The sequence below is a fragment of the Cyprinodon tularosa genome, unplaced genomic scaffold (assembly GCF_016077235.1).
Source record: "Cyprinodon tularosa strain WSP-4 unplaced genomic scaffold, ASM1607723v1 ctg647, whole genome shotgun sequence".
Lineage (NCBI taxonomy): Eukaryota > Metazoa > Chordata > Actinopteri > Cyprinodontiformes > Cyprinodontidae > Cyprinodon > Cyprinodon tularosa.
The window spans coordinates 362,312-378,647 of record NW_024039393.1 but is presented as its reverse complement, the minus strand read 5'-3'; the positions used below and the strand labels follow the sequence as shown (position 1 = coordinate 378,647).

Sequence of the window (16,336 nt, the reverse complement as noted above, 5' to 3'; positions counted from 1 at the left end):
GTGACGGAGCGGTGACCGAGGGGTGACAGGGCGGAGCGGTGACGGAGTGGCGACGGGGTGGTGACGTGGCGGAGCGGAGAAGTGACGGAGTGTTGACAGGGCAGAGCAGAGCGGTGACGGAGTGGTAATTGGGTGGTGACGGGGCGGAGCAGAGCGGTGACGGCGTGGTGACGTGGGGCGGAGCAGTGACGGTGGTGGTGCGTGGTGACGGAGGCAGATCGGTGACGGAGTAGTAAGGGGTGATGACAGGGCGGAGCAGAGCGGTGGGGACGGAGTGGTGACGGCGTGGTGACGGGGGGAGGAGGTGACGGGTGGTGACGTGGCGGAGCGGAGTGGTGACGGAGTGGTAATTGGGTGGTGACGGGGTGGAGCGAGTGACGGAGTGGTGACGGGGCGGAGCAGTGACGGAGTGGCGACGGAGTAGTAACGGGGTGGTGACAGGGCAGAGCAGAGTGGTGACGACGTGGTGACGGGGCGGAGCAGTGACGGGTGTGTGTGCGTGGTGACGGAGCAGAGCGGTGACGGAGTAGTAATGGGTGGTGACAGGGCAGAGCAGAGCGGTGGGCGTGGTGACGGGGCGGAGCAGTGACGGGTGGCGATGGGGTGTGACGGAGCAGAGCAGAGCGGTGACGGCGTGTGGTGACGGCCCTGGTGAGGGGCAGGAGCAGTGACGGAGTAGTAAGGGGGGTGGTGACAGGGCAGAGCGTGACGGAGTGGCGATGGGGGTGGTGACGGAGCAGGAGAGCGGTGACGCGTGGTGACGGCTGGTGATGGGGCAGAGCAGTGACGGAGTAGTAACGGGGGTGGTGACAGGGCAGAGCAGTGACGGAGTGGCGATGGGTGGTGACGGGCAGAGCAGAGCGGTTGACGGCGTGGTGACGGCCTGGTGATGGGGCGGAGCAGTGACGGAGTAGTAACGGGGGTGGTGACGGGCGGAGCAGTGACGGAGTAGTAACGGGGTGGTGACAGGGCGGAGCGGGGTGACGGCGTGGTGACGGCGTGGTGACGGGGGAGAGAAGTGACGAGAGTGTTGACATGGTCTAGTAGAGAGCGGTGACGGAGTGGTAAGGGTGGTGACGGGGCGGAGCAGAGCGGTGGGTGGACGGGTGGTGACGGCGGGGTGACGGGGCGGAGCAGTGCGAGCGGGACGGAGTGATGGTGGTGACGTGGCGGAGCAGTGACGGTGTGGTGACGGCGTGGTGACGGAGCAGAGCGGTGACGGAGTAGTATTGGGGTGGTGACAGGGCGGAGCAGAGCGGTGACGGAGTGGTGACGGCGTGATGACGGCGTGGTGACGGGGCGGAGCAGTGACTGAGTGGCGACGGCGTGGTGACGGAGCAGAGCGGTGACGGAGTAGTATTGGGGTGGTGACAGGGCAGAGCAGAGCGGTGACGGCGTGGTGAAGGCGTGGTGACGGAGTGGCGACGGGGTGGTGACGTGGCGGAGCGGAGTGGTGACGGGGCGGAGCAGTGACGGAGTGGCGACGGAGTAGTAACGGGGTGGTGACAGGGCAGAGCAGAGTGGTGACGGCGTGGTGATGGGGCGGAGCAGTGACGGTGTGGTGGCGTGGTGACGGAGCAGATCGGTGACGGAGTAGTAACGGGGTGATGACAGGGCGGAGCAGAGCGGTGACGGAGTGGTGACGGCGTGGTGACGGAGTGGAGACGGGGTGGTGACGTGGCGGAGCGGAGTGGTGACGGAGTGGTAATTGGGTGGTGACGGGGTGGAGCAGTGACGGAGTGGTGACGGGGCGGAGCAGTGACAGAGTGGCGACGGAGTAGTAACGGGGTGGTGACAGGGCAGAGCAGAGTGGTGACGACGTGGTGACGGGGCGGAGCAGTGACGGTGTGGTGGCGTGGTGACGGAGCAGAGCGGTGACGGAGTAGTAATGGGGTGGTGACAGGGCAGAGCAGAGCGGTGACGGCGTGGTGACGGGGCGGAGCAGTGACGGAGTGGCGATGGGGTGGTGACGGAGCAGAGCAGAGCGGTGACGGCGTGGTGACGGCCTGGTGATGGGGCAGAGCAGTGACGGAGTAGTAACGGGGTGGTGACAGGGCAGAGCAGTGACGGAGTGGCGATGGGGTGGTGACGGAGCAGAGCAGAGCGGTGACGGCGTGGTGACGGCCTGGTGATGGGGCGGAGCAGTGACGGAGTAGTAACGGGGTGGTGACGGGGCGGAGCAGTGACGGAGTAGTAACGGGGTGGTGACAGGGCGGAGCGGTGACGGCGTGGTGACGGCGTGGTGACGGGGCGGAGAAGTGACGGAGTGTTGACATGGCAGAGCAGAGCGGTGACGGAGTGGTAATTGGGTGGTGACGGGGCGGAGCAGAGCGGTGACGGCGTGGTGACGGCGTGGTGACGGGGCGGAGCAGTGACGGAGCGGCGACGGGGTGGTGACGTGGCGGAGCAGTGACGGTGTGGTGACGGCGTGGTGACGGAGCAGAGCGGTGACGGAGTAGTATTGGGGTGGTGACAGGGCGGAGCAGAGCGGTGACGGAGTGGTGACGGCGTGATGACGGCGTGGTGACGGGGCGGAGCAGTGACTGAGTGGCGACGGCGTGGTGACGGAGCAGAGCGGTGACGGAGTAGTATTGGGGTGGTGACAGGGCAGAGCAGAGCGGTGACGGCGTGGTGAAGGCGTGGTGACGGAGTGGCGACGGGGTGGTGACGTGGCGGAGCGGAGTGGTGACGGGGCGGAGCAGTGACGGAGTGGTGACGGGGCGGAGCAGTGACGGAGTGGCGACGGAGTAGTAACGGGGTGGTGACAGGGCAGAGCAGAGTGGTGACGGCGTGGTGATGGGGCGGAGCAGTGACGGTGTGGTGGCGTGGTGACGGAGCAGAGCGGTGACGGAGTAGTAACGGGGTGGTGACAGGGCAGAGCAGAGTGGTGACGGCGTGGTGATGGGGCGGAGCAGTGACGGTGTGGTGGCGTGGTGACGGAGCAGATCGGTGACGGAGTAGTAACGGGGTGATGACAGGGCGGAGCAGAGCGGTGACGGAGTGGTGACGGCGTGGTGACGGAGTGGAGACGGGGTGGTGACGTGGCGGAGCGGAGTGGTGACGGAGTGGTAATTGGGTGGTGACGGGGTGGAGCAGTGACAGAGTGGTGACGGGGCGGAGCAGTGACGGAGTGGCGACGGAGTAGTAACGGGGTGGTGACAGGGCAGAGCAGAGTGGTGACGACGTGGTGACGGGGCGGAGCAGTGACGGTGTGGTGGCGTGGTGACGGAGCAGAGCGGTGACGGAGTAGTAATGGGGTGGTGACAGGGCAGAGCAGAGCGGTGACGGCGTGGTGACGGGGCGGAGCAGTGACGGAGTGGCGATGGGGTGGTGACGGAGCAGAGCAGAGCGGTGACGGCGTGGTGACGGCCTGGTGATGGGGCGGAGCAGTGACGGAGTAGTAACGGGGTGGTGACGGGGCGGAGCAGTGACGGAGTAGTAACGGGGTGGTGACAGGGCGGAGCAGTGACGGAGTAGTAACGGGGTGGTGACAGGGCAGAGCGGTGACGGAGTGGTGACGGCCTGGTGACGGCGTGGTGACAGGGCCAGCCTCTGGCTCATCTTCTCCGAAAAGCTTGGTCTCTGAACCTTGGGTCCCTTATGGGAGAGTTAACCGTGTCTCTACTGGCCGAGGGCCCGAGTGCAAGCAGCTCAGAAGAAGCCATTGTTTAGTTTGTAATTAAACTGGAGATGCTGTGGGAGGACTGAAAAGCTGCAGATTGCTCTTTGCATTGTTTTTCATTGCAATGCAGCACTTTCACTCAAACAAACGTTTTGAATAAGGATGTGATTGGAGCCCAGCCAGGAGGCCCGACCAAGTCCAGGTTCTGAGCAAATGCAAGTTGATGCCTTCTCACAGAACAACACTTAGAACCACAAGATTCCCGTCGTGGTCTGACTGCTTTCCTTTCATCACAGTTCTACAGATAATTAAAATATTATGGCTTGTCCAACATCTCAGTCCTGGTTTTTCTTTACTGTGTTTAACCTCTGAAGATGAAAGCGGAGCAGAAGGAATGCAGTGTGCTGGTTGAGCCTTTACCTGAGACCTTCTGGACAGCTCCATGCTCTGTCACAGATAAACATTAACACAAGGAAAACCTGCTTCTTTCTCAGTCAGAAAATATTTCCATATAAACAGGGAATCCTTCTCTGTGCAGATCTGCTTCTGTTAATAAACAGCCAACAACCAGGAGCTGAACAGCAGAGAGGTGATGATGCAGGTTAGCATTCACAGAGTTCTGGGAGCTTTTCACTGGAAATGACTTGTTGCTCTGAATCAGTGCAGTGTATCAGAGACGAGTCACTTCCTTGGTTTCATAGAGGAGACAATGACCCCAACAACCTCATTAGCTCAGGTGTCCTCCTTAACTGTTGAAAAGTCGACACAGAGAGCCTTGTTCACTCCCTGATGTGGGTCTATGGAAACCTTGGGGTGTATGTGAAACATGACTGACTTAAACTGCTTACACTCCATTCACATAGACGCCTCTGTTAGTTTTCCTTCTAGTAAAAGACAATAGATGCTAAATAAAAACAGCAACAAATTCCAGGAAACGCCATGCCTGGAATAATGTGTTGCATGTTTAGGACACCCTATCTTGAAAAGGATTTTGTGGATAATGAACGTCACTAAAATAAAACTTCCCTCAGAACTCAAAGAAAACACTTCACTGCTGTTTCAAGATGGAGAGAAAAGCAGCTGTTTTAATGACACAAAGCAATAAATAATTTTTTGGTGTTTTGACCCCAGATGCTGTAGACAGCTCTGTGTAACCAGTAACTCCCAGTTAGAGACGTCTTTCCCCGTTTCTGACCCAGGTGATGGAATGGACGCTGGAATAGAAAGCAGCTGTAGGGAGTCCAGCAGGAGGAGGAGGGATGCTGTTAAGCAGGAAGGGAGGATGTCCTGGACGGATACTGGCTTTGATGAAGGCAAAGAGCTGCTGACTGGCTGAGGGGTAACATTCTGGTCCTCTAAAGAATGTCCTTTGTCCATAAGGTGAAGATGGACTGCAGAGTCTTGTCCAGAGGAGGGCGCTCTTCAGTGTTGGACCATGCGTCTGTGGAGAGGTTGTTTGGTTTTTCCAATATAAAGATCAGAGCATTCCTCCCTGCATTGAACTGCAGACACCACTCCGCTCAGATTTGGTCCGGGGGTTTTGTCTTTAGGATGCATTAGTCTCTGTTTCAGGGTATGTTTGGTTTGAAATCTTCTGTGATTTTGATTTTGGAGAAAATCCTGTTGAGTTTTTCAGAGACTTCACCAACATATGGGATGGCGATGTTTTTGCGTTTAATCTTCTCACTGTTATGTTGCGCTGCGTATCTTTTGGATTTCCTTGCTGATTTGATAAACATCCAGTTTGGGTATCCACAGGTTTGATGAGTTTCTGTTCTTTGTGCTTCTGTTTTAGTAGAGACATGCTCGGTCAGGTGTTGTTAGGTTCTGATGACTGAAAGTTGGTGTTCCAGTGGGTGGTGTGAGTCAAAAACAAGATATTGGTTTGTGTGAGTGGGTTTCCTATACTCTTCAATATTGAGGTTTCCATCTCCTTCCATGCTCAACAAACAGTCCAGGAAAGGCAGCTTGTTGTTCTTTCATCTGGCTTTTGATGAATGTGTCATCCACATATCTAAACCAATGGCCTGGTGGTGTTCCTCTGAAGAAGGTGTCTAAAGCTCTCTTTTCAATTTCTTCTGTGTAGGCTACAATTGGTGACACTGGAGATCCCAACCCCAAGCACAAGCACAACCATGCTTCTGTCTTTAAAATTGATCCCTGAACTTGAAGTAGGTTGTAGAAAGACAAAGGTCCAGTAGGGTGCAGATCTGTTCTGGAGTGAAATCAGTCCTGTTGTTTCTATAAGCCAAGTTTCTGTAAGGGAACATAAATCAATGTGATTATCACAAATCAAGTCATTAACTAGCAGACTTTTTGAGAACATAAATCCTGTGTTAAATAAACTACATTTAATCCTTTTAACGTTTTCCCCAATTGGAGGTTTGTTTGTTTTTTCGCCAAGAGGAAACATGGGACCCCCTTCCAATGGGCTCACCACCTGTAGGAGGGGCCAAAGGGGTTAGGGTTAGAGGGTGGGGACCCTGGCGTTCTGACCCTTGGCTGAAGAAGCTGGCTTTTGGGACATGGAATTTCACCTCTCTGGTGGGGAAGGAGCCTGAGTTAGTGCGCAAGGTTGAAACTAGAGATAGTTGGACTTACCTCGACACATGGCTCTGGAACCAGTCTCCTTGCGAGGGGCTGGACATTCTTCCTCTCTGGAATTGCCCCTGGTGAGAAGCGGCAAGTAGGAGTTGGCATTCTTGTTGTCCCTCATCTTGGTGCCTGTGGGTTGAGGTTCACCCCTGTGAGCGAGAGGGTTGCCTCCCTCCGCATACGTGTGGGGGGACGGGTTCTGACTGTTCAGATTACCCACCTTTTTTGGAGTCTTTAGAGGGGGTACTGGAGAGTGCCCCTCCTGGGGACTCCCTTGTTATTCTGGAGGACTTCAACTCTCACGTGGTCAATGACAGTGAGACCTGGGAAGGCGTGGTTGGAAGGAATGGCCCACCTGACCTGAAATTTAAGTGGTGTTCTGTTGTTGGACTTCTGTGCTCGTCATGGGTTCTCCATAACGAACACCATGTTCAAGCATAAGGGTGTCCATATGTGCTCTTGGCACCAGGAGAACCTTGGCTGTAGTTCAATGATGGATTTTGTTGTTGTTTCATCTGACCTGCGGCCGCATGTCTTGGACACTAGAGTGAAGAGAGGGGTGGAGCTCTCCACCGACCACTACCTGGTGGTGAGTTGGCTCCGATGGTGGGGGAGGACGTGGGTCAGACCTGGTAGGCCCAAACACATTGTGAGGGTTTGCTGGGAACGTCTGGCAGAGTCCCCCGTGAGAAGGAGCTTTAACTCCTATCTCCGGCAGAGCTTTGAACACATTCCGAGGGAGGTGGGGGACTTGAGTCTGAGTTGACCATGTTCCGTGCCGTGTGGCTGCAAGGTTGTCAGTGAACGCTGGTCGAACACGCTGGTGGAAGCAGTCAAGCTGAGGAAGGAGTCCTATCGGGCTTTATTGACCTGTGGGACTCCAGAGCAGCTGACATGTACCGGCAGTCAAAGCGGCAGGTGGCTCCGCTGGTCACTAAGGCAAAAAATCAGGCGTGGTAAGAGTTCGGAGAGGCCATGGAGAAAGACTTCCGTACGGCTTTGAAGCGATTCTGGTCCACAATCCGGCATCTCAGGAGGGGGATGCAGTGTAGTAGCAACACTATTTATAGTGGGGGAGGTGTGCTGCTGACCTTGACTTGGGAAGTTGTATGTCAGTGGGTGGAGTACTTCGAAGACCTCCTTAATTCCACCAACACATCTTCCATTGAGGAAGCAGAGCCTGGGGGCCTTCGGCTTGGGTTTTCCCATCTCTGGTGCTGAAGTCACTGAGGTGGTTAAAAAGCTCCTCAGTGGCATGGCTCCAGGGGTGGATGAGATTCGCCCTGAGTACCTTAAACCTCTGAATGTTGTGGGGCTCTGCAAAATTGTGTGGACATCAGGGGCAGTTCCCCTGGATTGACAGAGTAGGTTGGTGGTTGCCCTATTTAAAAAGGCGGACCGGAGGGTGTGTTCCAACTACACAGGAATCACACTCTCAAGCTTCCCTGGTAAGGTCTACTGCGGGGTTTTGGAAAGGAGGATCCGTCTCATAGTCAAATCTCGGATTCAGGAGGAGCAGTGTGGTTTTTGTTCTGACCGTGGAACACTGGATCAGCTCTACACCCTCAGCAGGATTCTGGAGGTTGCATGCGAGTTTGCCCAACAAGTCTACGTGTGTTTGGTGGACCTGGAGAAGGCATTCGACTGTGTCCCTCGGGGGGTCCTCCGGGAGTATGGAGTACCACGCCCTTTAATAGGGGCTGCTAGGTCTTTGTATGACCAGTGTCAGAGCCTGGTCCGCATTGCTGGCAGTAAGTCGGACTCATTTCCGGTGAGGCTTGGACTCTGCCAAGGTTGGCCTTTGTCACTGATTCTGTTCATAACTTTAATGGACAGAATTTCCTGGCGCAGCCAAGGTGTTGAGGGGATCTTTTTGGGTGGCCTTAGGATTACATCTCTGTTATTCGCAGATGATGTGGTCCTGTTGGCTTCATCAGGGCATGATCTACAGCTCTCACTGGAGCGGTTCGCAGCAGAGTGTGAAGCGGCCGGGATGAGGATCAGTGCCTCCAAATCCGAGACCATGATCTTGAGCCGGAAAAGGGTAGAGTGCCTTCTCCAGGTTAGGGAGGATGTACTGCCCCTAGTGGAGGAGTTTAAGTATCTTGGGCTTTTGTTCACGAATGAGGGGAAGATGGAGGGGGAGATCGAATGGCGGATTGGTGCGGTGTTTGCTGTGAAGCGGGCGCTGTACCGGTCCGTGGTGGTGAAGAGAGAGCTGGGCCAAAAAGCAAAGCTCTTGATTTATCGGTCGATCTACGTTCCTACCCTCATCTATGGTCATGAGCTTTGGGTCATGACCGAAAGAACAAGATCTGAAAACAAGCGGCTGAAATGAGTTTTCTCCGTAGTGTGACTGGGCTCTCCTTTAGAGATAGGGTGAGGAGCTCAATCATCCGAGGAGGACTCATAGTAGAGCTGCTGCTCCTCCACATCGAGAGGAGCCAGATGAGGTGGCTCGGGCATCTGGTTAGGATACCTCCTGGAGGTGTCCCTGGTGAGGTGATGCAGGCATGTCCCACCGGGAGGAGGCCCAGGGGGAGACCCAGGACACGCTTGATGGACTAGGTTTCTGGGCTGGCCTGGGAGCGCCTTGGGAGGCCCCCAAGCTGCTACCCCCGCGACCCAACCCCGGATAAGAGGAACAAGATGGATGGATGGATGGATGGATGGATGGATGGATGGATGGATGGATTGATGGATGGATGGATGGATGGAGTTGCCTCATTTATGCTCACATAATCCTCTTGCTGCAGCCAGGTTTCTGTAAGGCAACACAAATCAATGTGATTATCACAAATCAATTCATTAACTAGCAGACTTTTTGGGGAAAGAGATCTTATGTTAAATAAACTACATATAATCCTTTTAACTTTTTCCCGAATTTGAGTTATTTTTATTTTTATTAGATTATAATGATTTACTCCTTTGATATTCTTTTCTAATTTATTAGACACTGTCTGGATGGAGTAATGAGTGGGTAAAAGTAGAAATCTGCAGAGAGGTTTATTAAACTACGAATCCTGGTCTGCATCCTGGGCTGTCAGTGATTCCTTTCCGCCTTGGATATTGCACTTTGGAGCTGCACCATCCAAAGTGGGATGGATGCTGTCTCTTCCATAATTTAATGTAATACCTGTGGGATGAACTCAGTGGAATACAGACACAGAATTGCCAAATTCTTCCTTAGCCCTTTTGGCATATTTATTCAACCGGACCCCATAGAAAAGCATGTGCTCCTGACAGAGCGGGAGGTAGTGAAAAAAAACAACAGAAATGCACTGCCACGAGTCTTGCCGATCTCACAGCGACACACTGTGGCGAAACCAGACACTGCACCTCATCACAGTCACATAACCACACATCTTATTCATAACTGAGTACACAGGAATACGTCTCTTAACAGTTTTTGTCGATTCAGACCAAATGCATTTGACATGTCAGATATCTGTTGATCAAAGTGTCGACAAACTTGTCTGACAGGTTTCAGGCCTGTCTCTTGTGTACAATAACAGGTACAATCAAGAGAGGTATGTTGTCTTATTTGCTGTGATGAGAGAAAAAGTAGTTTTAAGGCGTTTAAACTAGAAAGTAGAGCTCAAAACAGAGCTTCTCCTAAAGCTTCCCTGATTGGCTGAGACTTTACACCCAGCTGCATAAATTAAGATTTTCTGACTTTAGTGTCTGCTTGTTTGGAAGGATGTGTTGAAATCTCAAAATACACTGAAACAGACACACAGACTTCACTACAGGGCCCCTAGATGGAGGTCCACCATTAACTTTGCATGAAAATGAGACATCCCTGAAGCTTTAATGATCGTAGGTCTGAACAAAGCATGAGAGGGAACAGTACAGCATCGGCACCGAGGGGACCCAACTGGCTGGGTGCAGTCATTGACTGAGCAAAATGCCTTTATTTTACAGCTGGCTGGTAAAGAGTCAAGGCCACCAAGCTGAATACGGTCTGATTTCAGTCAGTTGTTGAAAATCTACAGAATCTTTATTGGGAGTGGTGGCCTAGTGGTTACGACATAGAGCTGGAAATCCTGGGGTTGTGAGTCTGCTTTTTCTCATAGTAGCTTCATGAAATGGGAGCTGGCTCGGAGCTCGTCTGCCTGGCTGTGTGTTTCCTGGACGGGGCCGCCTGTGGAGCTGGTTGACAGTTGCCTTTTGCATCTATGCTTCTTTTTCTATGTCTGCTTCTGTCTCCTTGAACCCCAGTGGGCCTCAGCAGATGGCCGCTCACACTGAGCCTGGTTCTGCTGGAGGTTTCTTCCTGTTTATAGGAGTTTTTCCTCTCCACTGTCGCGACAAGCATGCTTAGTGTGAGGGATTGCTGGAGAGTCATTGAGTCGAGGCAATCAGCACCTTTTCCTTAGATAGAAAACTATGAATCAATCTGACTGGATGATCTGGTGAACTGGAAAGTGACCTGAGATGACATAATTGGTGCTATAGATATAAACTGAATAGAATGGAATGTAGTTGGAGCCCCACTCCCACAGCCTCCACTCTGGGTCCTTGAGCCAGACCCTTAACCCCACACTTGCACAATGGCAGCCCACTGCTCCCCAAGGGGATGGGTTAAATGCAAGGGGTGAATTTCTCCAATGTAGATCAATAAAGTAATATTTAAAAAGAAAAATCTTTAAAACATCTACACCAACAGTCTTAGAAGACGTTGTGCATCACATGTCCATCTGAAATCCATCATGTTTCCTGTTTTTGGGAAGAAGAGAGAACAGGTTGAAACACATAACTTTACCATTGATTCCCCCGGCTGAAAAGGAAATCAGAAAAATTATCCATAAAATAAAACCTTAAAGCAATGGAAAACTGGCTATGTTCTCATCTAATGAGTCATGCTCTATTTAGGAAGCCCAACAACCAGTCAGAGTTATTCCCAGATTGTTGTCCAGCAGCTACTCCTTAAATGGTTGTAATGTCAAGTTTAGACCTTCATAGATATGCATTTTGAAATGTTTGTGGAAGCCGGGTTCCCAGGTGGTGAATGGTCCTCACACCTAATTAAAACTGTTAAGGATCTGTTCTCTGTCTGTTGATGTGTTGCTAAGGGCAGGCTGCTTCCTGATTGGTCAGGCTAAGCCATTCAAACACAGCCAGGTTATCCTCTACTGGCTGCATGTGTGTGAAGTCACTGTTCCAGGTCCGTACGCTGCTCACAGCTTCATGCATTGTTTTCATCACAGACATGTTTTCTAGGGGAGGGCCTGGGTTTTTCCTACCCCCCGCCCAAGCACACACCTCCCCCCCTCTCACTGTTGCCTGTCACTACTCATAAAGGCAAGTGTGACTACATGAAGGGCTGTTATTTTGTTCTATAATTTATTTTGTTACACTGTAATTTAACACACAATATGAGTTCAAGTAAATTGGTTTCCTTCTATTGAGCAGGATTCTACTGCAGATAAACTTTCTCACATGGTGAAAAATGTTTCTGCAGATCTTATTTTACCCTCCTGGGTGATTTCCATAATCCTCCCTATGTGAGTGTGTGAATGGTTGTTTGTCCTGTTTGTCTCTGCAATAGACTGGAGACCTGCACCAGCACCCTTCGTTCCCCCAGCAACCTCATAAGAACAAATTTGGCAAAATACTATTTCTTTTAATTTTATAGTGAAAATGTCATTTTCTGCCTGTCTGCTGCAGCTGTAATCAGCTGATCATCGCCTCCACCTTAGACCATTGCTGTGCTCCACAGCGCTGATTAGTCAGGCTTCTCTCTTTCAGTTTGCTGGGATCAGAAATGAATATACAAAGCATGAAAGGTTATGGAAAATCGTGCAGACACAAACTGATTTCTCTTTGATTAATGTCAACAGCTTCAAATTCAGTATGAGCAACACTCCATAGCTTCATTAGAAGCCTCCTCTGGAAAGCTGAGGATGTCTGTCATCTGGACTCCTGGCTGGAAAAAATAGCATAAAAAGGAGAACTACTGATTTATAAAACCGTTCAGCTAGTTATTAAACTGCCAATCACCAGCACTACTTTGGGTCTAGATAGAGAATCTTTACCCCAACATCAGACCAATTCTGACCAATTCCAAGATAAATGTGCTGCTGTCTGGACATGGAAACTCTGCCGAGGCGCTCTGAGAGGACTGTGGTATCCAGTGGTTTCTAGGATCAGTGATGTGTTTAAAATGAAGACAGAAAATGAAGGATTTTCTCTCAACTGTCTTCATGTCTGCATGCTGTAAAAATGTGCGTCCTTTTAAATAGTTTCTTATATGGAGTGAAGGCCAAACATTTCTGCGTCGTTTTATTTTTAGACTTTCGGCTGCCTCGAGTGATGTTATTCTTTTGAAAATAGATACAGAAATTATGTTAGACACTTTAAGAAGCAAAGAAAGTGAGAACTTCATGATTGACCTGAGCTGAGGTGGAGTTTCATGTTGAAAACATTAAAATCATTCCACTCAGTTAAACTGGTGTTTAATTAGCTTTTAAGTCTTGGGTTTTTTGATTTCGGCTTTTTTACCTGAGGCTTTTTTACCCATCTGAGTAGAAAACAATAAAACACAGAAAACCAAAGACTAAGATGTTCCTGCTTCCGTCACCAGATCAATAGCAAAAACAACAGGTAATAAAAAAGAAAAGAGAATGAAAGAATGTTGGAGTCTGACACACTGGACAGCAAATGATGTTTTTCTGGGCGCTCCCAGGTTTGGTCTCATCAGTTCCCATTTAATGCCATCTTTTTTTTTTTTTTTTTTTAAACCAGTTAGCCTAAATGCAATTCAAAGAGAGACGGTTGAACCCTGGATTAAAGGTGCAGTAGGAGATCTTGGAAAAACGGTTCCAGCGAGCTATTTTTTTTAACATACACAACCCTGCCTCGCCCTTCAGACCACCCCTGAAAACCACGCCTTCAGAACACATGAACGCTCCGCAGAGCGCTATGATCACTCCTCTGAAACAGTTTATGAACTCCTAAATTAACTGAAAATGCCAAAATCTACCGGCAAAACATGTTCACTTTTATTATCCTGGTGCCTGCAGTTGCACCTGTTGCATCGTTGTCTGTTAGATGTTAAAAATCTGTTTTTTCAACAGGGCAAAAAATTCAATTTCCAATTCTATTCAGTGTATTTCTATAGCTCCAATTCACATCACACCATCTCAGGTCACTTTATAGATCCAGATCAACCAGATCATCCAGTCAGATTGATTCAAAGTTTTCTATCTAAGGGAAACCAGCTGATTGCATCGACTCATTGACTTTTCAGCAATCCCTCACACTAAAAATGCTGATAGCGACAGTGGAGACGTTTAGATCCAGTGAAATATGGAGCGGTTCTGTTCCATGGATCTATAACACCTGGAACCTGTCTGGATCGGGTCGAGTGTCTGATCCGATACCTGGATCGGGTCAGGATTCTGATCCGGTACCTGGAACCTGTCTGGATCGGGTGTCTGATCCGGTACCTGGAACCTGTCTGGATCGGGTCGGGTGTCTGATCCGGTACCTGGAAACTCTCTGGATCGGATCAGGTGTCTGATCCGGTACCTGGAACCTGTCTGGATCAGGTGTCTGATCCGGTACCTGGAACCTGTCTGGATCGGGTTGGGATTCAGATCCAAAACCTGGATCCGGTCGGGATTGTGATCCGGTACCTGGAACCTGTCTGGATCGGGTCAGGTGTCTGATCCGGTACCCAGATCCTGTCTGGATCGGGTCAGGATTCTGAGCCGGTACCTGGATCGTGTCGGGTGTCTGATCCAGAACATTTCTGTGCAAGACGGAGCGCGGTTGTGATCTCCATGTTGAAGCAGCCGAGGGATCAGAACGGGTTTTGCTGCGGTTGGTTCTGGCAGTCAGCCCATGCTTTGTCTGTGGGGTTGGGCCTCGGCCCGGCCCCTCAGGGCACCATGTGCTGCAGCAGATTAGCTGGCCTGTCAGATAAAGAGGCAGGCCTCTGATAAAGTCTTTTTTTTGGGGGGGGGGGGGGGGGGGGGGGGGGGGGTCGGTGAATCCGGCTGGGGGCAGCACAGTCAGAGGCAGCCCTCAGACAATGGCAGCAGCTGTAACTAAGCCCTGATGGAGGCGGCTCCTCTGCTTCTGCCTCAGCGGAGTGTTGGGGCCAAAGGCTCCCTGGCAGCAGCAGCAGAGCCGATGCTGAGCAGATGATGAAAGCTGCTGGTTCAACCCCTTCTATGTCGCCCACATGCAGAGGACCCTGCTGCACCCCATGGACCCCGTGGGATTATTCTGTGGTTCTGCTTCTTTGGGAGTTTGGACCTTTTGAAGGTTGATGTTTCTGAATGTCAGTCTGATCCGCTGGTGGAGAAATGTGGAAGTTGAAAGCGTTTTGTTTGGATTACTGGCAGTTCCTGTGTCTCCATCCTCTGCATGCTTTCTATAAAAGGTAAGATCCCACAGCTTGTCTGCTTTGGTTCAGCCTAAACCTGAAAGCAAGGACGTGCATTAGAGCAAGGGACAGGGACCCAGGTGGCCCCGCCCCCACGTGCTGAGAGGGGCCAGCTGGGGACAAAGGTCTGTGTGTCAGGGAGGTCATGTGTTGTGAATAGGGCAGCTATTGTCCTGCTTTGCTCTGTGCAGCCCCTCTGGCTGAGTTCAGGTTGGGACGCTGCTCTCAGCTATCGCTGCTCTCTGGTGCCGCCGCCGTCCCATTAGGGACTGGATCTCTCTGTCTGCAGGTCTGGTCTCAGGTTTAGGTTTCCAGGCAAACATGTCTGCTTTACATTCTGTGGTTTTCCTTCCTTCAGTTGAAAAAAAGGAATTTGGTTCTGATGGTTTTTACCAACATGCTGCACAGCAAAACTGTTGGAACCTGCAAAGAATCAAATAGAAAAAATGATGCTGTTATATTTCAGGCCCTCCTGATGGGTTCTCAAGTCTAGGAACATCTGGAAGGCAGGTTATGCACCAAGTCTCTTGGTTTCCATCCTAGAGAACATGGTCACCGACTGACTGACCCTGAAAAGGCAAACAAGCAGCAGGACCCACTGAGACGTCAGAGTAAACCGCCTGGGTTTCTGTTTCCTCTCATTCTATTTAGTTTATTTCTACAGAGTGTCATCTCAAGGCATCTATCAGAGAAAATTCAACCAGATCATCCAGTCAGATTGGTTCGACCAGGCAGGGATTGGCTTTAAGCTTCACTGATTTATTGAAGGAAAAAAAAACATTTTTATCACCAATTCTGATCAGAAACCCATTTCTCTCAATGATAAATACAATATTAGAATGAGTGGGGGCATTAAACCCAAACTACACGGACCTATTTTAGCTTCATTTCAGCTGACATGGTGTTGATCAGTTGTTGAGTTTTTGGAAAGGAAACATGCAGATTTAAAGTGAAGATTAATGAAAAATAAACCTCAATTAATTACTGAAACTTGTCCTGCTTTTGGATCCAATTCAAATAATAGTTGAATGAATGATTTGGCCGCAGAAGTTCTACTATAATGTACTCTGCAGGAATAACCCGCCGCTCACCAGAGTAAAACAAATCCTGGACTTTCAGGAGGAAAAGAGGTTCAATCATAAACGTTAACCTTTCACTTCCACTCAACTCTTGATTTATTTTTAGCAGAGTTTTTTCTTTTTGCTGTAAATGGAGGAGAAAATTATAAATATCAGGAGAAGCGAATTGACTTTGGGCCCATCCTGGCATTGAGGACGGAAGAATGAAGAGAGGGAGCTTTCATCACACAGTCCTGTCGGCCACTAGGAGCTAAAAAGTTTCCCAGAATCCTTTGTGTGACATAAAGCCAATTATTTTGTCGCTGTCTTCTTCAGAGGTTTGTGTTTTAGAACAGCTTCAGATGTTCAGTATATTTGAGGAACTTTGTTTTTTGTAGTTCTTATTCTGGAGCCTGTGGTCCCAATCCGAGCAGCAGCATCCAGGTGAGGGTGGAGACTGACTGGCTTAAACACAGCAGTCTGAATGGTGTCTGTAGTGTGGACCCTGTGGAAGGAGATGGAACCTAATCGTGATGCTGAGGTCGTTAGAAGGAGAAGACTCTTTGTTTTCAGTCATCAAAGGGGATATGGGATTATGCAAATGGGCATAGTCTGTTAAAGCCACCCTCCCCCATCCTCTATGGATGATTACTGACACACCGTAAT

At 50.7% G+C, this 16,336-nt stretch overlaps 1 protein-coding gene across 3 annotated transcripts in view; it reads left to right on the top strand.

Annotated features, from left to right (window-relative positions):
• iqsec1b (IQ motif and Sec7 domain ArfGEF 1b) overlaps nucleotides 1–16,336 on the top strand; it is a 90,808-nt gene that overhangs the window by 13,267 nt on the left and 61,205 nt on the right. The window contains exon 1 of one of the 3 annotated variants that reach the window (XM_038308751.1): nucleotides 14,230–14,609. The exons of the other annotated variants lie outside the window; for them this stretch is intronic. Within the exon in view, the coding sequence (XP_038164679.1) occupies nucleotides 14,533–14,609 (77 nt within the window). The 5' untranslated portion in view covers nucleotides 14,230–14,532. Of the gene's footprint in view, nucleotides 1–14,229; nucleotides 14,610–16,336 lie in introns of those variants that run through there. 3 annotated transcript variants of the gene reach the window in all.